At 41.5% G+C, this 27,039-nt stretch overlaps 5 protein-coding genes across 5 annotated transcripts in view; 4 read left to right on the top strand and 1 right to left on the bottom strand.

The window, feature by feature from the left end:
• Positions 1-1,911: 1,911 nt before the first annotated feature.
• Positions 1,912-9,253, top strand: LOC147758731 (U20-hexatoxin-Hi1a-like). The gene is made up of 2 exons (XM_086977667.1): positions 1,912-2,700; positions 4,423-9,253. The coding sequence occupies exon 2, from the start codon at positions 4,617-4,619 to the stop codon at positions 5,106-5,108; it is 492 nt and encodes a 163-aa protein (XP_086833793.1). The 5' UTR covers positions 1,912-2,700; positions 4,423-4,616; the 3' UTR covers positions 5,109-9,253.
• Positions 3,454-27,039, bottom strand: part of LOC147758730 (uncharacterized) — a 39,911-nt gene continuing 16,325 nt past the window's right edge. Inside the window, exons 2-3 of the mRNA XM_086977668.1 lie at positions 12,951-14,023; positions 3,454-5,384 (exon numbers count right to left, since the gene is read on the bottom strand). The gene's annotated coding sequence lies outside the window, so the exon portion shown is untranslated. The remainder of the gene's footprint in view (positions 5,385-12,950; positions 14,024-27,039) is intronic.
• LOC111242986 (uncharacterized) lies at positions 9,311-15,651 on the top strand. The gene is made up of 5 exons (XM_086977666.1): positions 9,311-11,290; positions 11,819-11,997; positions 12,938-13,271; positions 13,953-14,034; positions 14,287-15,651. Exons 1-5 carry the CDS (start codon positions 11,212-11,214, stop codon positions 14,291-14,293), a joined length of 681 nt encoding a protein of 226 aa, XP_086833792.1. The 5' UTR covers positions 9,311-11,211; the 3' UTR covers positions 14,294-15,651.
• Positions 15,793-17,667, top strand: LOC111242985 (innexin inx2-like). Its single transcript, XM_022787978.2, has one exon. It carries the CDS (start codon positions 15,938-15,940, stop codon positions 17,060-17,062), a length of 1,125 nt encoding a protein of 374 aa, XP_022643713.1. The 5' UTR covers positions 15,793-15,937; the 3' UTR covers positions 17,063-17,667.
• On the top strand, positions 23,821-26,321 carry LOC111242984 (innexin inx2-like). Its single transcript, XM_022787977.2, has one exon. It carries the CDS (start codon positions 24,405-24,407, stop codon positions 25,530-25,532), a length of 1,128 nt encoding a protein of 375 aa, XP_022643712.1. The 5' UTR covers positions 23,821-24,404; the 3' UTR covers positions 25,533-26,321.

The raw sequence follows: 27,039 nt of genomic DNA, 5'->3' as shown, positions 1-27,039 counted from the left end.
TGATGGAATAAGGCTAGGTTTCATCAGCACTGACCTGCGGAGATGAAGGTTCAACCATAGTCAATCAGAATAGATAATTCACACCCAAGTTCACCACAAGTATGGATCTTAGGGTTATGTCTTCTGAAGGCGGGGCACGAATTCTCTAAATCAGTTTGCTGCGTTTTTTTTCCTGGAGTTGTTAACTATCATACAACATCCAAATACTGCTTAGGCTTAGCTACTTCAAATTCAGGTGAGACTCTCAATCAATCAAAAATCTCCCAAGTGGCTATAGTTCGTAGAACGTACGTAGTGGTCGCTAAAAGCGTCGAGGATTTTTTCTCTTACTTAAAATATCAAGCGAGTTGAAACTGTGGACGGGTATGTTGTCTGTTGACAGAGAGCTTTACCTTTATTTGTGTTATTGATCAGGAACTCATGAATTTTGCTGGCTTTCTTATATTAGGTAGTTACAGATGAGTTGGGCTTTGAATATGAGCAGCTCTTGCCTTAGCTGGGTTGGAGTGACGATTTCTTAGAAATACTCTTTATTTTTTCACGTACTCGTCCGAGCGCTTCGGCAGCCAAAGTGTAAGCTCCTTATCTATGGCCTCTTGAAGTATATTTATAGTAGAATGAATGGGAGCGTATACTCACCAGTTACCTTTTTAAAGCGTATAAAACTCCATGATTGCGTGAACTCGGATTCGATGAATGAGTTTGTTAAAGCCAATGTTGTATATTCTTTTGCTCAATCCAAGAAGTAATGAAAGCATGGCGATGAAATCTGGCATTGCCATCAAGTGACAGGATTGTGTGTTAACGATCCATGAGCTTCTGGAAAAATTCGAGGTAGCGGGTTACATTCACTGCTTCATTTTCAACGATTATCTTATAGTAGCAGACGCCTCTGATATCCATTGCAGGTACCATCATTACCTTAGGTGCGGACCTCGGTGGTTCGGGGCACCTTCCACGCTCCACCTGTTATCCTATGCTGTTGCTCGATCGCTCTCCGACTGACGATAGAGACTGAATCATTATGCTTCGTCGATAACCAAGTTTTGGCTCACTGAGCCCTCAGATTCTAAACTCTTTTATGAGAAGCCTTCTTGATTGCGGCGAAGCGTTCCGCGTCCCGACATTTAGCTATTTCTTCGCTAGTTTTTATCACACCAATCTCTGTTCTTGAAAGGTTCGCAGCATTCACGTGCTACGCTTTTGTTCAAGGCCTCCATGAACGATATCCTTACTAATCTTTGACGCATTTTAGCGGTACTGTGGTCATTGGGCGTTGATTTTCGAGATGCAGTAAATTCAACCGGTTTTTACCGACAAGTTCCTAAACGACGGTCTAAATTTTGTCTGTTGGGAAAAATTGCTCGATTTCGAAGTTCGCCAGACTTGTCACAACCTAACATTATTTAGATCGAAGTTCAGTAAAAGCTTGTAACTTTCTTTCATGTTCGTGTTGTTGCTTGACTGTTAAATTCAAATGTTAAAAATGTTCCCTCCGTTTTTCAAGAAGAGTGATGTAAATATTGTATGCAATCACACGTAGCGACTCAAGTATTTTTATGGATTTTACGCGTTTGATTAAGCTATATATACAGTCGACTTATTGCGCTTTATCTGCTAACGATTTCATAGTTTTTGTTTTTTTTTTTTAGCCAAAGAACAACGGAAATAGGAATGCGACTGTAGTTTGACGGAGTTAGCCAGTAAGTTTTACCTGGCACGACAAAATGAAGCCCAACGCGTCCTAGAAAAGTAACTGGAGAAATTTGCACGTACCTGTGACACGTATATTGATGAGATGATCAACTAATTCTACCCATTTGGGAGTAGTCGAAGAAGCTATTGGTTACCCCGTTTCTGCGGTATCGCGAATTCGCGACTCTTGTAGCAGGTCCGTTCACTTGCATAGCCTGAATATCATTTGGGTTCGTGGGTCCACCTCACATCCATCTATTTAAGATCTATAGCTCAAAGACTCTTCTTCAAGTTACAGATCCTAGATTAAAATTTCCTTAAATCCTTAATCCGCGATAGGGAAGAGTGAATTTGCAGCGGAAACGCGCATTCAGAACGGTTTTGACATCGGTATGAGTTTCGCTATGATCTGTCTATTGCACTAGAAAATTTACCTAACCTAGAGGCTAGGCAGAGCCGCAAGTTGATGGCTACTATTTTAGGGTAGGTCGTTCATATCTTGAATTATACAAAAAGCAAGATTGACTATTTGAAAGTAGTTCGACAGGGAAGCTTGCATAATCAAAATGAAACGTCCAGTTCTTGTCGGCTGCCTATGCCATGGTCACCTGTACCAAAGAAGGCCTTGGCCTACGTACCGCAGAACAGGTTTCTGCTTCTGAGGACTATTGATCTTGGGGAGCTCTTTTATGCCATGGAGCCAACGGCGCTTGTTATTGCCGCCTTCCTAGAAGTACCAAAACTATCGAGCCTAGCTGCACGCTCGTGCACTGCAAGTACCCGATCGACTCGAAAGAAGCGCCCGCATGGCCCATTGCGAAGAGAACGGACTCTACGATACGGTTCGATGCCACGAGACGTATTGCCAGTCACCTTTGCGATCCGATCCAAGGTAACCCAGCTCGAATCGCCTAACTGCTGAATGAAGCGGAGAGAGCAGTGGATTTACTCGACAATTCTGCATGACAACAGTAACAACGTCAACGTGCTATAACATGTCTAGCGGTAATATTACACTCATTCTATGTTATCTTTTCAGCTTTGTTTCGCCTTGAAAGTTGTCAACTTATATTTAAGGTTCTTCTTGAATGCTGTTTATGATGATCGATGAACAGCTGATACTAAGAAGTAAATAACATCATGCGATCTAAACTAAAAAAATAGAGGTGGGTATTGTATTGTACAGACCTATTGACCGGGTTCACAGACTTGTGTGGCTTTTAAACTATACAAGGCAGAGCAAGCATATTTTGGTATGCATTAAGTGTCTGTATTGCATCTTTGAGGCACAAAAGGAACTGAAATTACACGGGCCGTAATCAGGAGAATATGACGGTTGAAGCTATACTTGACTCTGCTTGTCAGGAGTTCAGAGTATCTGGCAGGACCACCTGTTTACTCCTTCGGAAATAACTCGTAAGAGCAAATATAGTTAATATTAATTTGAAGATCAAAGGCGCTGTCTTAAATTTCTCAGCACGTTAATACTTTTCATAGGAAACGGTATTTCATTCATTGATCCTGCATTTTTCATACGCGATCCATTTGCAGGTTGTAGAGTTTTCCACCTCGGCTTATAACGAATGCGCGGTAAAGGGACTGCCCAGAACCTCGTGCAAGCGATTTTTACACTCGTGCGATGGCCAATAATGCAGGTTCCTTGCACAATTAGTTAGGAAAAGCTTCATCGGTACTGCCGCTGGCGGAGGCTTAGTGATGAGAAAGACCTGGAACAGAAGTAGCTAAGAGAACGAATCAATTGTTTTATTTTTTTTTTTATTTATTATGCTTTATTTATTTAAGACATCTGGCTACGAAGCTGCGAAGCTCGCTAGTGCTGATGATAAAAAAAAAGAACTGGCAAATTCAGGCTTGATTGTAAAGGTGTTTCTAAGAATCATGCCGGCAACCTTTGACGGTGATTACAGAAGGCTCTTGTTGAGCGTATCATAGAACTTTGGAAAAATAGCATTCTTTAACGTTGCAATTACTTTCTAAGCAAGGCAGACAAGACTTAGACAACTTTCTAACTAGAAAGCGTGCTAGTACGCCTTCCTTTGCCAAGGCAGTGCTTGAGGTTCCAGCTAGATGGCTCAAAAACAGATGTTCAGGTATAATTTGGCTCACTTCGTCGACAAATGCTTTTCGACGCTCGCCTTCAGATTTCGTTTTAGCCTCCCCTAAATATAACATTTTAAAGATAACGAGAACAACTATAAAATAAACTCTTTTGCTATTTGGAAAGCCTGTTACCGCTACGACTAAGCAGCCGAAGTTATCCTACAAGTTGTACCGGTTTGAACTTCTCAAATCGTATCCGTCGAAGGATCGCTAAAGCTATGGCGGCGGTCACAGTTGTAATATATCTAAGTACAGTACATTCACGCTCCTTGTAAAGACGATGATCTGCGGAACTCGCCCGATCAGTCCTTTGAAGAGCCACAATGAAAAATCAGTACCGTTCAGCTTTCCGCAGGCAAAGACATATGAAAAGCAATGTTTTAAAGACAAAGATCGAGACATAATTGGGGGGCAATATGCAGACTCGCAGACAAAAACGAGTTATGCAGACCTTTTGTCATCTGATAAATTTGTAAAGTTGTCGCCTGTCGGCTTTTCTGTTGGCATTTACTGCTAAAACTCTGACTACTATCACTACTACCAAATACACGTTTGAATATATAAAAAAACAGAATAACTAACGTTGAATTTCTACGAATGTTACAGCTCAATGGAAAACCGCCACAACGTTAGTTCCAGAAATACTCGTTAGAGCGCCAAATTCGTTCCGAAAGACTTATTACAGTCGAACGATAACGCAGATGAACATGGAGTAGAAACACCTGAGATGGCTTAGGGGAGATTAAGAATCAACTGAAAAAGATTCTCTTGGCAGCTGTACGCAAAATCACAGCGGCTGAATGAACCAAACCTATTCCGTCCGACTCGTAGTGAAATTGGCAGTCGGTGTCTGTGCGCTGATTAGCGGTGCCATCGGGTCAACCTTGTGCCTACAGGATCGCGAGTATGCCAAAAGCCTTTTGCGAATGGACCACAAAGATGTGTTCGTACCAGAGTGTGAGCCTGATGGAACGTGGAAGGACCTGCAATGCAATCAAAATACTGGCTTTTGTCATTGTCGTCTTCCAGACGGTAAGCTGGTGAAGGGAAGTCTGTCGCGTAAACTTGAATATTGTAAATGCCTCGTCGAGCGGCAGCAAGTGCTTGACGAAAGGGTTCCTCGATTGTTGCGTTCCAGTGTTCCACAGTGCGAGGCAAATGGACTCTACAAGGTGGTTCAGTGTCGTGGGCGTTATTGCCATTGCTGTAATCCTGTTAATGGTGTCAAGACATCGGAGCCTGTCCCCTATCAGCGAAAAGGCTCCCTGAGGTGTTTAATACTAGAAGATTAAGCTTCAGCTTACATTGGCGGTCTATTTAAATTCAATGTCTTTATTTTGCTAAGATGAGCACAACGTATGTGCCATTACCTAACTAGCAGTAATGTGATAATAACGTGTCCAAAAGGCGCTTTCTTCAGCACATTACAACGATATCTCGCTTTCTGCTTCTCTGAGATTCGAAATAATTCCGTTGCCCGTCGATCGCGACCGTAAACAATACGATATCCCTCTCTCTACTCGCGCTATTGACTTGTAGGCCTGAGCACAACCAGGGAATCAGATCACCTAAACGAAAATGATTTTTGTCACTTCGCCGTATTGTTAATAATACTATTATTATTAATAATACTGTTATTATTCTTATTATTATTACGATCATCATCACACGCATTTGTAAGATATCTTTATTCGATTTTCAAATGAGAAAATACGACGATAACGTTTATAAAATTAACGAGACAGTAACATGAATCTTAAAAGTAACAAACGATAACATCTAGGAGCTGTGAGGAACTTGCGGTTTTAATTCCTGATTTTAGTTCTTTTACAGTTCATTTGCTCCAAGTGATCTATTACTTAGACCTTCAGAATACAAGGAGGTAATTCTTAGTATGAGATCTAACTGTACCTTGGTTAATAGTTTCAATCGTAAACTTTCCAACCAAAATTCGTACAAATACAAACAATTAGTTTTTCTTCACCAGCCTTTAACGGGTATATGCGTCTAAACACTTGCCCCGGCGTTGTTCCACAAATTAGAAACCTATTTTTCGAGAAATATAACATTTATGCTTATAGAGAAGCACGTTAGTAAAAATCTTATGGATGAGGATCTGGGCATATGAGCTTCGTTATGATAAAATCTTGTTCGAGTTTCACCTCAAGTTTGCCCAAGAAGTTACTTTGGCTTTTATGTCACCCTGTATTTCTTGTCGCTCTAGCCAACGCTAAGTCGAAATACGCTTGCGACTGATTTATTTTCTATTAGGGTCTGCGAAGTTTTCCTGAAAAGGGAATCACCCAGTCAGGGGTCCACTTAACAATGCTTTCAAAATAGGTTTTCCACAGCGGAGTACCTACATTAAATGAGAATTCTGAGAGTCGAGACAACGCTAAGGGCTTCACTCATGGTTTGTGCACGGCCTTCAAAACGAAACTCACGCCTCACTAGGACAGTACTTTCATCAATAGGAAATTAGCTCTGTTCTTATGTTTATTTATCAGTTTGAGGAACAGCGATACAATGTTGCTGTAGAATTTCCTAAGCATTGGCCTGAACGCAATTATATATTTAGGTGCTGTAAAATTAAGACCTATAAGCTGTCCTTCTGACCCTATGTGAACCTAAGCTGTTATTGGTTTAATGAACATTTCTTTGTCGAAAAGTAGTCTAGCTAGCCAGCTGTGGTTGATCGATCTGCAGTATTTTATAGAATACCATCAATGGAAGAACTGCATTGTCTACGAGTCTGGCGCGACTAAGTGGACATTACCATAAGCAACAAAGATTTAATAAAAAATGTAAGGCCTTCGTATGCTGCGAATACATTATATATACAAATAAAATATTCGATCCTATAATAACTTAATATAATACTAATAATAATTACAATTAAGATTTTGCGTGTGGGTACAGCTTATATTGTGCTAGCAGTAGCTTTTATAGCAATTGAATTGGACAAAAAATTCACAGAATATTATTCAGTAGTTGATTCTGAGACAGACGCTCTGCAGCCGTCAGGCTTGTCCTTATCATTCACTGATGTAGAACCATATAATCACTGGTAGGGCTTCGAACTGTTTCCTCGTATAAAAGCTCAGCTATTCAAGCCAAGGGTATATATTTATTCTTTTTTTCTTACTGAATTCAACCGAGGCAGGGTTAGCCAGTTAATGTATGGAGTCCTTGTTTATAATTGATATTAATATTTTCGAAGCAGACTTTCGATATTAAGCTCGGTCTGGGGCTCGCCAAGGGCGAAAAGGATTTTCACTTGCGACGGAAGTCAACGAAAGGATTATCGCCCAAACGTACACAACGGCATCGCTGTGTAGACATTCACTAGAAGAAACACAGTCGGATGTCAACTGTTTTCGATGTGCCTTCTTCACGCCGTGAAACTACAAAATTACTATTGGTTAACATAATAGTCCTATTTATTAGTGTACTATTTAAAAAAGATCTATGAACCTCAATGCTGAACTTGCGCTCAGATCTTATCCGATCAAACACGTTTGTAAAAAGGGTGTTGCGCTATTTGAGCTTATGATACGATCAGTTAGGTTCTTAATTAAAACAAATCTACGTAAGAGAAATCGACCTATTTTATAAGTAGAATTTGCTTACTAGAAATATGTCTATAGAAATTTATTTGAGTCGTATAATCTATCTCCATAAAAATGGATTCCCCCTATACGCATAGAAGCTGGTTTGAAATCCCCTTACTCTTTAACGTATGGTGTATGAAAGTTTCTCTGAAATCAACACGATATCTAAAGGGAGCTTTTTTGCAAATATTGCTCCAGTCTTTATGATTGTCTGCACGAACGTTTTTATTAATGTCAGGGAAACGAGAAACTAGAGGCACGAAAAAGAGGCTTCGGATAGTAAGTATGCCGGGTACAGATTGTCGAACAGAGTACTTCAAAGGAAAGAGTGCAGAATGACCTCTATTTTTACCCAATACCGAGATCATTGTATTCTTATCTACCGATTTTTTAGGCTGTCCACGTGATTGACGAAGCACAGCCCGAATCTACCAAATCTGCGCAGAGAATGATTCGGAACTCCTAAATTGGTTTACAAAAACTTTTTTACATATCAATCTTTATAAACTCAGAACGATTAAAGCCCACGGATGTCCGGATGGGTCACGTGGGACCTTTTTTTAACGCTCTGCTCCACACTGTGGCGCTTGCAATGCACAGGGAAACTAAGTGGACTCCGATGGCTTCGATGTTTCCAGGTTCTGACGCAACATTACCCCATACAGAACTATCGCTTTACACCTTCACATATGGAGTTTGCTGAGCTTTAAGAAGCTCAAAATTCAATCGGTGCGTTGTCATCTCTAACCAAGTTTCAACACTGGCTGGATTTATCTATTGCCGAAGAGGAATTTGTATAACTTCCTAGTTTCGTGCTTTTTTTATTCAGCTCTACAATGCATTGAATATTTAAGTTGACGAATGAAACCTAGAAAGTTAAGAGGTACAATTGGGTAGAATTTTCAAGCCAGAACCGTACAAGTATTTTGATGTTTCATCTACGTACAATTGTTCAATATGTGTAGCGTTGAAAGTGCTACTTACCCTCATTTCAGGTACGTACGGTGGCCTGAAAGGAACGCACGTTTTGTATTTATATACATAACAGGCCTCGAATTTCACACACAATTTTGGGAGCGGTATTCAGCTTAATCACGATGCTATTTTTTTCTTTATCGAAATTTCCACTAAACAAATATATATATTCAGGATGAAACTATAACATAAGCTAAGATTCAATTAGCCCACTCGTTTTCTTAGAGAAAGGTAATGAACCTAGATAGTTGTGCTCAAATTCAGCATCTTAGACTAGGTTTCGTGACCAAATGTTTCATGTAAAACCATCCTGTTTTAGTTGTCCTCTTAGAGAGAATCGTCTTATTTTAGATTACTTCTGCTAGCCAAGCTGCTTGTTATTATATTGCGCGTTATTTTTGTTCCATTCTCAATTAGCGCAACATGAAATCACACAGGACTTAAAATCCTTCCAGTGATGCCTGGATAAGTAATCCTCTGATGGTCGTAGGACGCCCGTGTAAGATAATTATGATCGCTCAATAAACGGCTGCACAGATTTTAAATATTTACAAAGAATGACCATTTACATATGCATACATACGTATTGATTTAAAAGTAAGTTCTGTACTACGTTTCTTGGGCAACGATGTGCAATAGAACTAAAAATTGAAAAAAAAAAATGTTATAGCTGTAATGTGTGAGTTGGATAGTTCCCAGATGGATCGTTGTTGAAGTTTTGAGTGGGTCACTTCTACTTGCCGCCTGATTTTTTTTATATCGCTAGTCATTTAAGCAAACGTATCCAAGTATATTAGGTACAAGATTTTCTTGTTAGCTATCACAGAACAAAATAAACCTTATTTGTTGTAGTCCTACGCGTTGTCTTCTATACTCATCTTTCTATTGAGGCAGTGCCTTCTGCGCAAAACGAATTCTACCAAAGAGTCGTATGGCCCATCATTACGGGCAACTTCAACGGAATCATGCATCTCTCGCTTGCAATGATTCGACGGCCTTCCGAAGTGTCTACTACAGTACAGACAGAACCGATATGCATTCCTACCTCTAATATTATTGTACATGATGATGTTGTCTAGCGTTGGTGTCCCAAATTTTTCCATTTGCAGATTCTTTTAGCGTTTGTCTACTGCTGTCGCTGCTGCTCCTATTGTTATTGTTACGACCCAAAAACTCATGATCGGGGTTGGTGGCAAGCTGCTTGTCCCACCCACGGTCTCGGCGGCCATTGCCCCGCTCCCAACGGCAGCTGCTAGCCGAGTCGGAGTCAAGATGGAATAGCATAGCCAGGACCTCTGCTGCTGCGTAGACCGTACGCAAACGTCTGCGTAACGGTGACGCGGGTTCTTAAGTGCAACCGTTCGGAACGTGCTAAGCGCTGATAAGATTTCAACGGTAGTGGCATGAATGCGGCGGCACTAGTGATACCGCAGTAATACCGAGTAGACATTAAGGAAGCGTTGCTGGTTTGTAAAAAAACAAAAAGAAAATTATGACGAATCTTGCAAGCAAAGGCGATAATGCAAACAGTGCCTATATTTTTCATCCGGCTCATTTAGTCACTCATTGATACAGCACCTCTCTCACAGACAAATCGAGTGAATGATTGACTGCCGTGGAATGATTAACACTCGGCGGAGAGCTATCTGAAGTGACGTCTAGGACAGAAATCGACAATTCGACTGGTCGGCCCGGCCTTCTTTCCTGCGAGGTGTATCCTACCCGTTGGTGAGCATCTCTACGAGCCAGCACGCAGGCATTCGGACAGACAGAAGCCTAGATAGCCGGGAAGAGGTTTGTACCATGTTGTTGCCATTGTTATCCGTCTTTAATCCATCAAGCTCCTTTTGGATCTTTGGCATTTTTCGCACGCACACAGACGCAGGCCTATGCGTCTCCTTTATTCTGCCGCCTGTGCATCATCGCTGCGAGTTTGTGTTGTTCCGTTAACACATCAGCTTCCCTCAACAGGTGTTTGTCGATCGCTGGTGACTCACGAGCGCTCGACAAGAACGGCAATCAGAGCGATTTTTGCCATGAAAGAGCAAGATGTGAGAAGTTTTCCAAGACGATTTTTCGTTTAATAAGAAACCGACGCTAGCGGACACATCATAGTACGCGGAAGCGCGAACAACTGCGTTTCTCGGCCGCATGCGCAGACATGCATCTTCAACAAAAAATCTACACCGAACATTTAGAATCAGACATTGATTGATTGAACTCGACGCCAGCTGCTTCAACCACGTATCTGACAATACTTGAAACACTTTTTATTTCATAACACGCTTTCCGATTAGCCAGTTATCCGGTTTTCTAAAAATCTCTAGCAGCTGCCATGCATATCACGTTCGTGACAAATCGTGCTTCGCTACTGAGCAGTACGGAGCGACTGAGCATGAGGCCGGAGCCGTCTGCATGCAAGGACCGTCGATGCAAGCGGCCAAGATATGGGGGACCGGTGGCCACAATGCCGGCAGCAGCGCTATGCGCTATCTATGGGCGAACTCTTACAATCGTCCGTGCGGGCCCGAGCACCCAACGCGTTGAGTGATATTGTAAAAAGTGAATCCCATTGCGTAGACGCAGTGAAGCGTATTGCAATGTCCGATACGTCCGTGAGAGGATCGTAACGGGTGCGGCATTTATCTGAACAAGATAAATGAACAGGTGTTTGTGCAAGTGGCTCCGCGGTGTGGAATTCTATGTGAAACGTGAGTTGTATAGTGTGAATTCAAGTACGTAATATTAGAGACAAACCTGAAGCGTCTTTCAAGTGCGGAATCCACGGGAAAACGATATAGACACAGGCATGGCTGTGGCGGTTGACAACATATTAGTGCTGATAGCATTACTATGCCCGGTTGGGGCAGATATGTGGAAAGATAAAGGTAATATACTCACAATCCAGTTTTTCCCGGTAGAATTATTTCCAGCAGCAGTTAGCTAATCTGTTCGAGATTATTAATAGAGTGCAGAGCGAGGCTAAGCGAATGGGTATGGCTCACACATAGAAACGTGTTTGAGGAAAGCATTATTGTGCCTACAGTAGCTCGTAATCAGAAGCGATCTTCACTTGAAGACTTTCGTCAAGAGGAATTATGGTTGTGTGGTTCTGATTATAAATTTAACCTGTCTAAGTCTTAAATGCGTTTCAACTGGATGTGATTAGGGACTGTTTTATCATACAAAGAATATAAACTAGATAGTCACTGGTGCGGCGTGCTGATTACTAGAAACGATGTATCAGAAATTAATTTAAGTATCTGAAAGGCCTGTTGGTCTACGTTCCATTGGCCAGCTTTCGCCGTACTAGCCGTAAGATAAATATCTACTGATGGCATCGCTATTGTCTGTTGCCAGTATATAGAAGCAATCAAGTCAACTTTGGCCATATTCGATTTTTTGCTCGCTTACAGTACATCTATCGTGCGATTCAACGGGAATGCGAGTGGAGCTTTCGGGGGGCCCGGGAGGTGTTCCATTCAAAGGCCTCATGTGGATTGAAGGTAGTGAAGATCCCGCGTGTGCCGTTCGAGGTACAGGAAAAGGACCTACTATTATGTATATCCCTTATGAGGCGTGCAACACACACAAGGTGAACACGCATGTGATAAAACAAGAGATACCTGAACATTTTTTTTAAGGTTCCTACTGCTCATTTTAAAACAACATGCTAGATAGGTGCTTTTTTTATTATATTGACTTTCAGCATTGCCGTTGGGGTAGACAAGTTGCGAGACGAAAACGGCAGATCTATGGATCAATGTCTAACTGAAACGTCGGGATTTCTAAAAGTTATTTAAGTTGTTAATATCGGCTCACGTTTCGGTAAATATTGTTACCTTTTCTCTCACGCTCTGGCAAGGTTTTATAGTTGGCTATTAGACCTAAGAGATTATAGATCTTATAGCGCGGTTACGTTTAACTTTTGTAGACATTATTATTACTATTACGCTAGGCGCGTTAGACATCTACGTATATACATAGGCGTCTAAAAATCGGCCTTCACCGCGCCTGATGCAATATTGCCTATTGTGATAGCTATTAATGTTAAATGGTGTCACCTCTTGCAAGAACGTGTCCTCTTTTTGAACCCAACGTATATCTACAGGGTTAGTGATACAAGTATCCTACGATTCATCGTGATGATGAAGTCTTTTTCGGTATGATTGACATCTATTGCACCCGATGTTCCATGTCTGAAACCAACCTTAGCTATAAAATTAAGTGGTGCTAATTTACGATGACGTGAAACATAAAGAGATTACCAAACTCATCAATAGGTGACCATAGTGCATATGCGTCCGCTCCGGGCTGGTAGTAGAAAACTAATACTCGGTAAAATGGAAGCAAAGAGCTTGTCAAGAGCGTATACGCTCGTTTAATCTAATAACAACCGCGTGTATGCGCTCAGTATATATATATATATTCAGAATATACGCCCAGCTATCAAAGATATAATGCACAACGAATACGTAACTGACATCTGGTTGCGATCATTACAATGACAAACCAACTTGTAATGTTTTCCTTAGGCAAGTAACTCACTTTATGTGAACCGAGTCAGCTTGAAGGAGCGCGCCGGCCTAGTAAGTTCGCGAGACTCCGTAATTGAAGTGGTATGCCGTCTCAAATCTGGCCATGTTCGGGTGAACTCGGAAAAGACAATTTTTTCGATAATTACCGATGGTGTCATGGATATCTCAAGGCGAGTCTCCACACCCGATATAGTCCAACCGCATCCGCAGGATCTGGTTGCGTCTGATCATGCAATCAATCGTAAAGCTGAGTCAGCCCAGCCCAATGTCAAGTTGCTAAGAGACAATATCTCCGGGAAACATCGTCTGATGGTAAATCTTCAACTTCCAAGTAAGTTGAATCGTCGTTAGAAAAAAGAATCGTTCCTTACCCTAAATTGCTACAAAAACAAATGAGGAAACTAGGTAGTGCTCATAAAGTAGGCTTCGCCAAACTATTCTATTTGCATCTGACAAAATCAAATGTTATATAGATAGCTGTCAAGCCAAATTTTGATGGGGATACAGTTTTTCGTCAGACCGGATGTTTTAATGGTACTAAATGTTTAATGGTCTTTAAATGATACTAGCAGACATAGACATGATGGATTACATATGAAAGTATGTATGCAAAAAAAGTGTCCTCTGTAGATGTAAACAGCCAATCTGGTAGTACCTAACCCACATATCAGTTTTGTCTTTAGCGAGCAATAAGCCAGTTTGCCCAGTCTATGTAAAGAACTTAACTGGCGGTTTTTTTTAAATATCCGTTCTGCTGATACAGACTCAAGCACAGGGGGTGATCTAAAAGTCAACGGAAAATATTTATCAACAGATTATTATTTACAAACCGTGTGCATCGAGATAAAACATAGCGTATATTACATTCCTTCCCCAACAAAGTAACAACAGGAAACCGAATATAGCAAGGAGACAGCAACCGAAAATTGGGAGACCAAAATTATATAAACTTACGTACAATAATACGATGACAACATATCGTTCGACCGCATCTTTTCGTTCACATTGGCAGAGACAACAAGCGTCAATTTGACGTCAGTTCTGAGCTGCACTCTCCTTCAGGACAATGTCGTCATATCTACACTGGAAAAAAGGTACCCGAAGCGTGCGTTCCATCGACTAAGACCCTCGTTTAACAACGTTTCTAACAAATAAGCTCGACTAATATACGCTAAGTCATATCACCAATGTCAAAAATATAAAGTGACACAATATTATGAAGCTGGCGAACACTGAGAAATGCCTAACGTTTTAATTTCTTTTCTAATGCTTACTATTAATATTGTAATAATGATAGTTTTATCAGTTTTAATAAAGACTTTACTCTGCGCGTATTTGCTGCGAAGGGTGTAAGGCCCTATTCGTTTTTCCTTAACAGGACTGAACTCAAACATGCACTGTTTAAGTGATCGTATATTACTGCTTCATAGACTCGTGCTAGTTTGTCACAAGTCGCTGCCAGGTCAACTGGATTAAGAAGAATTATTGAAGATGTTGACAAAATGAATTGTTTTGGCGTTCGGTCACAGGTTGGCTATCTGGTACTGCATCGTTCTTATGCTTTTGTTACTGTTAGGGAACAACATTAAGCAATGGCTTTGGTTCGGTGTTTGTAAGCGTGATTAGTTTTTTTTTTTTTTTTTCGTATTGCCTGTACAATTTTTGAAGCGTGCCAGTAGCAAGGTTTTTCCCCTTAGAAATCTCAGTTTGACTGATCGAGCACATTATCACAGGTCTCTCATGCAACTCGTTATATTTACTATGTTAGTTATTTTAGTACGTTCATTTACTACATCTAATACTTGCGACACAACTGTAGTGAGCTAAACATCTTTGGAGTGCTTATTATGCCTTCAGTAGAAGTTGAGAACTTCAAGAACGTCCAAGAAAAAAAAAACAAAGAACACTGCTAGCAAACAATCAGTTGCATGACACAGATAATGCCGTGTTGAGAATTGTGGCACTTTTTCAAGCTGTTGACATACCTCAGTAGCGCAGGCGAACAGCTTTCACGGCCGTGTTAAATGTACCATTATAGAAAGTATATGGAATGACTACTGCATTTACAAAGCTACACTTGTTTGGCTAACTAGCATTTTAACAAGAAAAAATCAGTTAAGGTTAGATAAATAAATATCTTGACGATCGCGTATTATACGTTAACATTCTGACGCTGAACAAAAAACTCGCCTAAAAAAATAATGCTCATACCTCTCATATTGCATTGCCACCGAACTGCATGTAAGTTTATCTTAAGACTTCACATTAAAATGAATACATTTCCTCTTCACCTACGATGTAGGCAAAAGCTTGAAGATTTTTTATAATCATTTAGGTTTTCGATAACAGCAAGATACGTCACATATTACGTTAGCTAAATCCAACAATCATGATACTTTGATAATGAGCGAACTAATTTTAAAAATGTAGATACATTACATACAGCGAAACAGCTTCAATAGTTTCAATATCCGGATACACACAGTCGGTATCACTGACTTTTTTTCAAATAGATGCACCGGCTCACGTATTTCATATAAAAACTGTTCGTGCATAAATAAAACCTTCTGACACAATAAGTCACAGTTTCACTGGCCCCACCCCTGGTCGTTGTTATCGATAAAACAGGCTCTTGTCATTGTTGTCCTATTTTCTATGACGCGCTAGCTAGATTGCTTTCAGGATACTCTTGAAGCAATACTCCCTACAGAACTTGTACTGGCACGGTGTTTGACATTTTCTTACCCACAGACGCTGCTTGCACTCCCACCACCAGACGGCACTAGTATCGACAGTTTGTGCCTTAGAGTGGCCGTGCCTATTGACTGATAATCGCTATGGATTTACTACCTACTTGAGGATCTCGACGTCCTCTCGGCCAGACTGGTGCGAGTACGGCAACTCACCTAGTGTGTACGGCATCGTGGCGACTTGAAAAGCGTTTTCCTCTTTTATTGTGACAAGAATCGCCAGGTTCTGTTAAGTGACAGCCTCATCATGGATAAATTGCTCTGGACCGATGCAGTCAAGAATCTGCTATCTTATTCAAAGGTTCAGACAGATCATGGAGTTTTCCGTCTGCACTATAAGCTCACAGCAACGCTATTGCTCATCTGTAGTATTCTCGTTACTGCGACGCAGTTTTTTGGTGAACCCATCTTCTGTGTGTCTAACGACATTATTCAGTCGAAGATCATGAATAATTACTGTTGGGTTGAAGGAACAATTACGTTGCCACGATCACTCAATGGAACTCTCGGCGATGACGTCGCTGCGCCTGGAGTTGACCAACGCAAGATTTCGGAGGATGAACCAGTACTGGAGCATTCGTATTACCAATGGGTCAGCGTTTTTCTGCTATTTCAATCGGCCGCGTTCTATTTTCCCCGCTGGTTGTGGCGATGCTGGGAACAGGGCCGAATGAAGGCCCTCGTGAAAGAGCTTACCGAGCACGACAATTTGAAGATTCCCATTCTGTCCGAAGAGGAATGGGGCAAGAAGACTCGGTCTATCAACAAATATTTTATGGGCCATCGCTTTGAAAATGAAAAATATGCCTACCGTTTCTTTATTTGCGAAATGGCCGCTCTTGCCAACGTTATACTCCAGATCTATTTGTTGGATCGATTTCTAGGATACCAATTTTGGACTTATGGACCAAGTGCCGTTGTCTATTTAACCCACGACCCAGAGCACAGGGTCGACCCAATGGCTCGTGTCTTCCCCAAAATGTCGAAATGCCGCGTGAGGCGCTTCGGGACCTCTGGCGAAGTACAGATCCATGACGCAATCTGCCTACTTTCCTTGAACATCGTCAATGAGAAGATATTCGTTGCCTTATGGTTCTGGTTCATGGCAGTCTTAGTTATCAGCATCATTAATGCATTTTACCGAATCATTATGCTCACTTCGAAAAAATACCGCTACGTTCAGATCAAGACGCTCGCTAGCATGATCAACAAAACTGAACTGGATAGCGTCAGACGTAACGGCAGCTGTGGCGATTGGTTCATGCTTTCGCTGCTCCAAGAAAACATAAAGGCCCACCAATTTAAACACGTCGTCACCACACTTTCGAGGGAACTAGAAAAAGAGCCAAAAAAGAAAGCCGGACAGCTATGAAGCACGGCGTGTGGAGCTACTGGCTAGATCTGGATAGCGTTTAGAGTGATCTAGCTATTGTCAAACTAATCTATCGATCTTATTAGCCTGTCTGCATGCATTTCGAAATTAAGCCTTACTATTGCTAGCCTCATGGTGTCAATAAGCCTCGACTGCTCATACTGTAATCCTTGGACGGAGTTCACCGCAGAACTTAGCTGATAAGAATACGTTTCGCGTGTTAGGCAAACAAATTGACCCATAATCGTTTTGTAACCAGGTGGCAGAGTTGCAGATACTCTACTGCATATGAATGGGCTAATTTCTTCGCCGCTCGTGCCCGCTAATTCCATTTGCGACTTGTTAACAGAAAACAGGTATCGGCCACCTATAATCCAGCTCTTGTAAACCTGCATCAACTTCATAACAGTGCTATATAACTGTAAATCATAGCAAAATGAGGATGAGAGGATGATTATCCCCTGAAGAACAGGTCCATTGTATTAGCTAGAAGTATAATTATCTATCAAGCTAGGGCTGTTCACCAAACTCTGTGACAATATTTATATAGAATGTAAAGTTCTGAGTGTTTCAAATAAAGCACAATCCTGTTGCTATGAGATGTACTGCAACGTTCTCTTTTAAGAAAACAATCAAATATTTTTTTTTTATCAATAATAGCGAGTATTCTAAGAGGACTAATTAAATATATGCGCTTCAATTAGACATTGCTTCACACAGGGTAGGTTACTATGACGCTTAGTATGTATGGCACCAGAGGCTTACACAGAGTATGTCTGTAACCACGAAATTAGCCATAAATCACTCGTTTTTGTTAAGTTTTCAATATGTGATTTATAACGTTTTCAAAGACAAAAGTGATAATAGCTACTTCGAATGTAGGTTTTCTTCTAACTGTTTAAATGTAGTTATTCTTATTAAATTATTATATATATATATATATATAATTTAATAAGAATAACTACATTTAAACGTTTTTTTTTTTGACAAAGTAAATCTCAATTTGTAATCACAGAAGGATCTGAAATCCTTTCAGCTTAAAAACTACTAATCGAAAAATGGCCTAGTGATCTCCTGTGTGATCAGTGTGCAATGTTGTTCAATATATGCCAGGCTCTGAAGCAGCACCTCGAAGATCTACGACCTACGAAGCAATCTATTAGTAGACTCTATACCGATGCGCTCAAGAAGTGAACTCAGAAAAATCTAAGAACAATCATATTTGAAACGCGGCTTTATCGATCATGACATTCGGTCACTTTACGTTTAGGTTTATCGAGGCAGTGAACCACGTTCAAGTCACCTTGCATTGTATCCTGTATTCTACTAACTGATAATTGATGCAGTCCTCTAAGGGCTTTTTCCTCACTGACGGGTAACCGTCGACTTCACGGTAAAATATTAGGTTAGCGTTCGTTTTGGAAAAGTTTGACCTACAAAAATGTATAAGAGCCTTGTAACTTTCTAGAGAAATTCGGGAGTGGTTTTCCCTTTTTTCTTTGTCTTCATCTAAACAATCATCATTGAGAGATAAACTCGAAGCACGTGTTGCGCGTAAAATATTTCTGATAGAGTATACTGCCTTCAACCATTTCGTGTACGATAGGAGAAACATACGTCCCATAACGAGCCCAGATAAATATATTAAGATTATTTAAATGACTGGATTAATCTGCTCATAGAAAGGACCTATAATGTTATGGTTATGTATCTACATATCTACCATTATCCAATTGAAGCGTTTAATATTGCATCGCATGCACGCATCGGTAATGCGCAAGCGCTGCACGTTATCCATCTTATCGATTTACCGTGGTGTGTGCGTATGTACAAGATCGGGTAATTATCTCTTGGGGTAAATTTGAAAATTGATTATTGAAGCTTGATAAATGTACACACTATATTATGCATGTCAAGTTTAAGTTAGGAAGGCTCTCTCTGCGGATTCGCGCAATCCTATAGGTAATTAGTGTCATGCCTGAGTACTGATGGCAACAAACTAAGATTCGACTTCATCGGCAGGCGAAGAGCTTGCAGGTCAGTGTAATAGCTCGGAAAGTAGAAGAAACCTATTACCAACGTCCGTTCCATATATCGAATGTTCATAATTTTGACGTTGTTAGGTGACGTTCTTCTAATCACATCCGTAAGTCTGATCATCGCCGACGATATCTGTGAGTAGTGAAAGCCGAAATACCGTCGTTTCGAAGTAGCAAGTCCTGATTGATCGGATTTAACATTGGTTCCATACTAACGTTACGAATGCTGTAAAGATACCACCTTTCTTCGAAGAGTTCTTCATCTTTGGCTTACTGTCTTCGGTTTAGATTAGTAGATTGGGCAAAATTAGCTGGGCAAATACACTTCTCTACCAACAACAAGAGCTCATTCAAAGCCAAGATTAATAAATAATTTCCCCGCCAAAGCTAATGCACACTGTAGTGACATTTCCCCTAGGTGCGATATAGGCTGTCAACGAATTTTCGATCACTCGTGCTTCCATTAATTAACTAAACGAGAAAATATCTCAATACGAAACTTAACAAAAATCGGGTGCCTGCATATCTCCTAACCAGCGATACGCTGTCCAAGGTTTTTTGCGAATATCGTACAATATTTCAATTTGGAAAATTGCGGCAAAATATATAGAGACGCATTTGTTCCATACAACACTTTAGCGAACTCACAAATAACGTAAGTGGTCAAGCGGTTCGAATGATACCCTTAACGGGATATGATTACCTAGTTAGGTTTTTGCAGCTTTTAGGTTCAGATTTTCATATATCGGTGTGCCTTCGCCATCTCTTCACGGTGGCGGTGGTTCGCTGTTTCATATTTCTATTTTTAGATCAGTTTGCTTTTGTGCAAAATGTGATTAAGAAAATGCCGTGTCTAATACTGCTAGCAATAGGGCTCTAGGATGTATAGAGCACTGCCATGTAGATCTCGCAGTGCGGTACAATTTTGACAACAACTAGTAATGCGCTCAACTATGATATATGCGGGCCATTGAGGCCCTCCGCTTGCAGCCTACGTTTTTTTTCACGCCTGTGAAAAATCTGTTAATATTACTCGTGTTTACAAAAATTCTAGATTCATTCTATGGAAACATCTGTTCTACCGACAATAGCACTATGTGTTGCGTACTAGTGAAATTAAGGCGAATTAGAATTCTGTCGAGGTAAAAAATCGCTGGGAGCCAGTTTTGACGCACTTTTTTTTTTTTTTTCAAAGCTCTCTCTATAATTTTTTAGTGAAAGTAACATATTGTTACGTTGTAGTATAATGTGAGTGTTGTACGCGATGTTTGAAATATGTGATTAGATAAAAAAAAATTTACACTAAAAATCTATAGAGATATTTTTCGAAAAAAGTAATATGCATTTCTTGAGGACCTCTCTTCTCAGAATTCTTTGAAGTCTTATCCCAGAACTTTTCGATATTTACACGCCCGTATACGTATACCTTTGTATATTCGTTACTTTTGTAGTTTGCCTGTTCACAGAACGCAAAACGTACACGAAATATTTCTTTTGACAGTTCCAAACTTTTTTTTTCAGCACACCCTGTATTATTTACTTGAGGTCAGGTTTTTCTTTCAATAGTAACTTATAATGGAGTAACGTGACCATGAATGAGCAAAAATCTGATGTGTGCGAACGTTTGTAAAAATCAAGGCTTTCATTCACCTGCAGCTGTATAACCTATACATAGTAGGCTTTCGATGCAACATATCAATTGTGATAGAATAAAAATAAAAGTATACTGACGGATGTTTGCTAACATCTGAACTGCTAAACATCTCGGTTCATACCTGTTAATGCAGTGCGCATTATATTCAGGTATGATCAGGCTCTGTTTAGGTGGTACGATTGTGCCTAGATATCCTATAAGACCTATAAGTTAATACTATTAGGTTAACGAGCTGACTGCATCCTGGTACAGTATTTTGACGTTCGGCTACTTGAGTAGGTTATTGACTGTGGTAGTTCTTCAGGGCATGGATACATACAACTATATATAAGATCTGCCAGTACCGTAATGTAAATTATAGCGTAATTTCCTCGACTGAATCACTTACCCAGACATAGGGACCGGACTCGATCAGTACCGAGGGAACGCGCCAAGTGGGTATCCGTGAAATGGAGGAGAAATTTTGCAGCAGTTTACTGTGTAGGTATCATACATGTAATTTCACACTCTTGCCGTTAGTCTTGGCCATGTGCAGGTAGCCAACAAAAGTCTTGTTGAGGGATATAGCGAAACGATGTTAGCAGCGTTCTATCACTGCCATTACGTCTGGTGATTGTCAAACCCACTGAAGTGACTTCAGTTACCAAAACAGCGCGAACAATTACCATCAGCTTTTAGAAGACACACTACCTTGGCTTAGCTGGTTGAGTGCCTCCCCTGCCGTTCTAGTGATGACCTACCAGGGGGCCGGTTTAACAGGCTATCCACGTTTAGCGGATGTAATTGTCATTGCAGCTGTCTCCATCGGCTGAGAAGATGATTCGACTCATATTATGCCAGCGCCAGCCAGTAAATTTCACTGCCGCTCGTCCCTTGCGTGTAGCATCAACAATTGTTGGATACGCAAGATCACAGTGTGTACTGTTATACGTTTGTTTGCATATGCCGTTATCTTATGCAGTTTACTTGGCGAGCTTATGGCGATTGAGCTGATGCTGGGCCCGTTAGCGTTCGTTCGTCAGTGCCGGTGACAACTACTTCACGGAGTCAACAACACGCTTGCGGAGATTTTGCCGAATGGCAGTAGCTTCAGTAGCAAATATAGAAAAGATAGCGATAACTTTGCATAGTCATTGTGATAGCTGTTATGCGGAATAATCATCTAAATAATGTCGACATACGTATATTGGCATGTGTAAAGTCAGCTATGGCGCCAAGTTTCTAAACTTGTCATCTGTGCTGTTTCTACACCAGTGGAGTGCTGGCCATCTGTCGTTTACCGGCCCCGGCCCGCTTTAGCTTACGGCCCACGCGTCATCATCAGCCTCAACATGACACAGCTAAGCCAAGCGATTTCAACAGAGCAGAAACTGGCTGGTCGCCATCTGATCCGTATTGTGAGACACGCTAAGAACCGCCGTAGATATCCATATGATGCTATATGAGCCGTGGACGGTGTAAAGATCACTTCACGGCAATCCCGTTTTGCGTACAAGCCGTGAAGTCCTCAGGCTATCAAAACATGTCGCAAAATCGAGGCTAAGCCAAAGCTCGATCATTGGCGTGAAGTTGCTGCTTTCATAAAACGCCCTGAACATGCATGCATACGTCGCCTGATGTCAACGAATCGTTGAATATGAGCGGCATGGCCAGTGCGAGAAGCAGTCTTCGGACGAATCGCTTAAATCATGGGTAAAAACATGAAATTCAGTTGGAGAGGACTACACCTTAGAGGCGGGCGCGAAGAATCATCATCTTCACCATGCAAATGATTCAGTTTACCATATTTAGTAATTTCGTGCAAGATTTTATAGAAGGCGGATAGAATATGGAACGTCACTTATCATCAGATTGATGATCACGGAAAAAGAAGATGCGTACAAGAGGCGGAGTGCAAAGTGGCAACGGAACTCTAAATACAAAGGAATGAAACATCCAAAAAACGTCCATCATACACTAGAATGTGGAAGGGAAAACACGAACTAGTTGTTGACTAAGTTGTTGATTGTACGGCTTCCCACTGCCCTTTTACCATTGGTGACTTTCGTGGCTAGGTGAACAATTTCGATGCTCTATTTCGAAGTCTACTTTATAAATTTTGCTGTTCAGGCAACGTAGGGCGAAAGAACGCCTTTTCTGCGGTGGCTCCACAGCTGCCGAGTTCTGCCAAATGACACTTAACAGATGCTACGTATTCGGTGACTCCGTATACAAATAAACAAAACAGATGATACCTGCCTTAGATTGACTTTGATGTTGACGTGTGGTGAGGTTGCTTCTTTTGGCCATACTCATTTCGCTCTCGTTTATTCTCTACCAAGTTAACCGGTACATTCATGCAGAACCTGAATAATAGCAGCAGTAATACTACGCACTAATAATGGTAAGAGATTGTAGCAACCCGTTTTTAATGCACATTTATATCTCAGCGAATGAACTCTACCCTATGCAGCGGCTAGACACGCTAGGTCTTCAGAATCCGTACACATCTATTCGAAGTGAATGTTACGTTCAAAGCACATTCTCGCTTCTTAGAAGGTTACACCGCTCTTCCCCGTTTGACCCGCCCCCCCCCCCCCTCCTCCCCTGGTCCTCGCTGTCGTCCTTCGCTTGCAACAAAAGGCGTTTGATACGTAGTAATCACCTGTTCCGTGTGATGGTTTATTCAAACAGGGAAGCCCAAGCCGATCAGTTGCCATCGGCCAAGCAAACAAACTACTAATTAACCAAGACAATTAATGTTTGCAAAAATTCCACGATACATCGTTGTCGTTCGCGCAGTCTACCTACATCTATTCGGGTACGCGTCGATACGTGTACTTGGTCCCTCTCCAGTAATTCTCTTGTTCCCCTTAGTGCTGTCGCTGCACGGTCGCGGTTCGGCAATCGGAAGCAGAACGTAGCGTCGACGTCAGCGGTAGCGGCGGCAGCAACGGCGGCGCTAGTAGGTCTGCTTTCGTTAGTTCGTTCGGTTTTTTAACAAAGTATAAGTTCTCTACCGTCGGGTGGCGCCACGGTCGCCGGCGGCGAAGTTAGCCGCCGACGCGATGATTTGAACACGTCCCTCTCCACGGCCCTCGTTCAACATGGCCGTGTCGGGCCCGCTCAGATCTGGCGGTAGTGAACGGCCCTGAAAGACGGTGCTGCTGATTCTGTCGAACGAATAAACAACGCTCGATAAGCGCTCAAGGGGAGACCGATGAGTCGTGCACGAACCAACAACGGAAATAAGCAACCAACCAGTCAACCGACTGATCATATGTGACATCGCGGCGTTGCCGGGTGCCTGAACATTGCCAAAGTTGCAGGTAGCCCATATGGAACATGTTGGAGTAAGAGAGGTAGCTCTCGGACGTAGAAAATAAACGACAGAAGAGCAAAGCACACTCGTGATTGGTCTCGTTGTATGGGAATTTGTACAGTGTTTGTGAGTCAGTAGAGTGTTTCAAAAAACAGTTTGTCGAAAACAGGAGACGATAGTGGGAGAAATCGCACGTGTCCCCCTTGCTGCACTGTCCATTGTTTGTTAGAAAGAAAAAAAAATACCCCTCTCTCATTGGTCACCAGACTGTGCGACGGAGGGGCTGTGGCTGCAGTAATTTAAAACTAAAGCGTAAGAAGCGCATAGCCGCCCCCTAATTAGCTAGCCATGTTTTACATGTTGGCCGGCCCTTTGGGCCGTGCGGTGAAAATCCATCGCATTGTTATTGACAACCAGATCTTCCGTCTTCATTATAATGCGACCACGTTACTGCTAGTGTTTTTCAGTATACTAGTCACCTCAACACAATACTTTGGTGACCCAATCAACTGTGTACAACACGACTCGATTCCTAACAATGTACTCAAGACCTTCTGCTGGCTACACGGCACGTTCAATCTTCCTGAAGCGTATAACAAATCAATTGGACCTAAAGGAGTACCATACAGCGGAATCGATAAATTTACACCAGGACAACCTAGAAAATATTTCTTGTACTACCAGTGGGTCTGCTTCGTACTGTTCCTTCAGGCAGTAACCTTCTATGCGCCTCACTGGATCTGGAAGCTCTACGAAGGTGGACTGGTCCGGCGTCTTACCCAAGATCTTGACTGTCCTGTCAAAGACCGCGCGGAAGTTTGTAGTAAAGCAGGCGTTGTAGCAAAATACATTAGCACACATTTGGGATTGCATGCATGCTATTTCTACGCTTACGTATTCTGCGAGTTTCTCAATTTCGTTAACGTCGTCGCACAGATTCTCATCACGGACAACTTCCTCGGCAATATGTTTACTACGTTTGGCACCGATGTCCTGAAGTACGACGAAATGAACCCCGAAATTCGAAATGATCCGATGTCTCGTGTGTTCCCTCGACTGACGAAGTGCGCGTTCCATATGTTCGGTACTTCGGGTGACGTGCAAAAATATGATGCGCTCTGCATTCTTGCGCAGAACATCATTAACGAGAAGATCTATATCTTCCTCTGGTTTTGGTGGGTGTTGTTAGCCCTCGGAAGCGGCGTCGCCGTTGGGTACCGACTCGGCACGATAATGATGCCCCGACTGCGTCACACGCTTTTAAAAAATCGTGCTAGGATCACCGACCGCCGAACCATCGATACTGTAATGCGTCGTCTATGCGCCACCGACTGGTTCCTCGTCTATATGCTATCGAAGAATATGCATCCAGTTCACTATCGTATCTTCTTGCAAGAACTTTCCAAGGAGTTCTCCACGACCGACGGTTCGCGCTTGCTCAACAAAGAAAATGATTCAAATACTAGCACCGTTTAAACAGCCGCCACCCGTAAACTGAAATGACACTAATTGAGCGCGAGAATGATCGAGAACGGTTTGCGGCAATTATAAAGTATACCCTGTATCAAATAAAAAACAAAAAGAAAAAAAAAAACATTGCATAGAGACCGAGTAAGAAAGACCGAAAGAGCAAATTAGTACAAATACACACGATGGCAGGGGATCATCGGAGTCAATAGCAGAATTGCTACAGCAGAACCAATGGAATATGTGGTATATTGAATGGAGTGAAAGATGTCTGCTGGTGAATAAGAATAGATGGACAAGAGGTGCATACTGAATAGCTCTTAGTTGGTTACCGAACGATCAACCCTTCTCACTTTGGAGATGAATGACGCCGTTTGAATTTTCGGTTGACAGGACGAAAGCAAGAGACGTTTATTTCGGTCCAAACGAAGATTCGAAAGGGCCGCTTGTGTGAATGTGTACAAAATGCCTGTGGTTTTAATATTACATTGTGGAAATGCTCGAGATTGACTATATTCCACCATAAAAGTAATGCAATACACAGAATCGCTAGTAATACTATCGCAAAAACTTACTATCGAACTTTCAACAAGAAAGAACGAAGTTTAGTGGTAATGCGTACGGCCCACATTTCCCAAGTGCGGGCAGGGGGCCATCTCAACCCGACAGTCTTTCAAAATGCGTCTTAAGGCACACTGAATCTCACCTATACTACCTACTGTCTATATATAGGACCAAAATAAACTTTGTGAATGTATGGGAAAATAAATAATGACGTATTTTAGTAAGAAAAGTCTATACGATTGTACTTACTTGCATGTTATTTAAGAATTGCACCTGAAAGAATATACCATTTGCAACCTATATGGACTTCAAGTGATGGGATGCACTCGCTGTGAGTTTCATCAGATTATTTTTCAATTGGGCTTGACTCCCGGGTATAGTAAACTTGGCAATTTAGCGAAGCATGGACCTCCGTCATATGTTCACTAAAGGGACTATGATGATAAAAAAAAATTACCGTATCTGCAGATACGGCAAACAAAAATCAAGACCTAAGTTAAGGTAACCAAGCGAACTTACAACAACTTGTCAGTGAAGATGATTTGAACTGGCGCATAATTAGATTCCGTTGTTGCAACATGGACACACAAATTGAGATTGTTTTCTAATTCCCTGATTTTATGCAGGTTACGTCTACGGGCTATTTCATACTGCAACAGTCCTTTAAACCGTGCTGTAATCATAATATTTCAATAACGAGAACAGAATGCGGTGGCACGAAAAAAAGGTAACGAAAACGTCCGTTTGTAATGTGTTGGGCCGTATAACTTTTGTTTGTATTGTTTCTAACGAAAAACTAAACTGAAGATCCCTGCCTACATTGGCAAGTACATGTTAGGTAGGTCCAATAGGTCCAAGAGTGTACAAGGCCGCGGAGAAGTCAAGTAAATTTACTTTCAGTAAATGCATTTCGAAACGGCACACACTCGAAAGGTTGGCATTAAATATATTG

This window comes from Varroa destructor, unplaced genomic scaffold, assembly GCF_002443255.2.
Source record: "Varroa destructor unplaced genomic scaffold, Vdes_3.0 BEIS01000001.1, whole genome shotgun sequence".
Classification (NCBI taxonomy): Eukaryota; Metazoa; Arthropoda; class Arachnida; order Mesostigmata; family Varroidae; genus Varroa; species Varroa destructor.
The sequence above is the reverse complement of the archived record's forward strand: the minus strand, read 5'-3'. Positions and strand labels throughout refer to the sequence as shown.

Coding starts and splice junctions, on each gene's coding strand:
- LOC147758731 (XM_086977667.1), top strand. CDS start 4,617: ATGAACCAAACCTATTCCGTCCGACTCGTAGTGAAATTGGCAGTCGGT.
- LOC111242986 (XM_086977666.1), top strand. CDS start 11,212: ATGGCTGTGGCGGTTGACAACATATTAGTGCTGATAGCATTACTATGC. Junction 11,291..11,818: donor AGATATGTGGAAAGATAAAG/GTAATATACTCA, acceptor GCTCGCTTACAG/TACATCTATCGTGCGATTCA. Junction 11,998..12,937: donor AGGCGTGCAACACACACAAG/GTGAACACGCAT, acceptor TGTTTTCCTTAG/GCAAGTAACTCACTTTATGT.
- LOC111242985 (XM_022787978.2), top strand. CDS start 15,938: ATGGATAAATTGCTCTGGACCGATGCAGTCAAGAATCTGCTATCTTAT.
- LOC111242984 (XM_022787977.2), top strand. CDS start 24,405: ATGTTTTACATGTTGGCCGGCCCTTTGGGCCGTGCGGTGAAAATCCAT.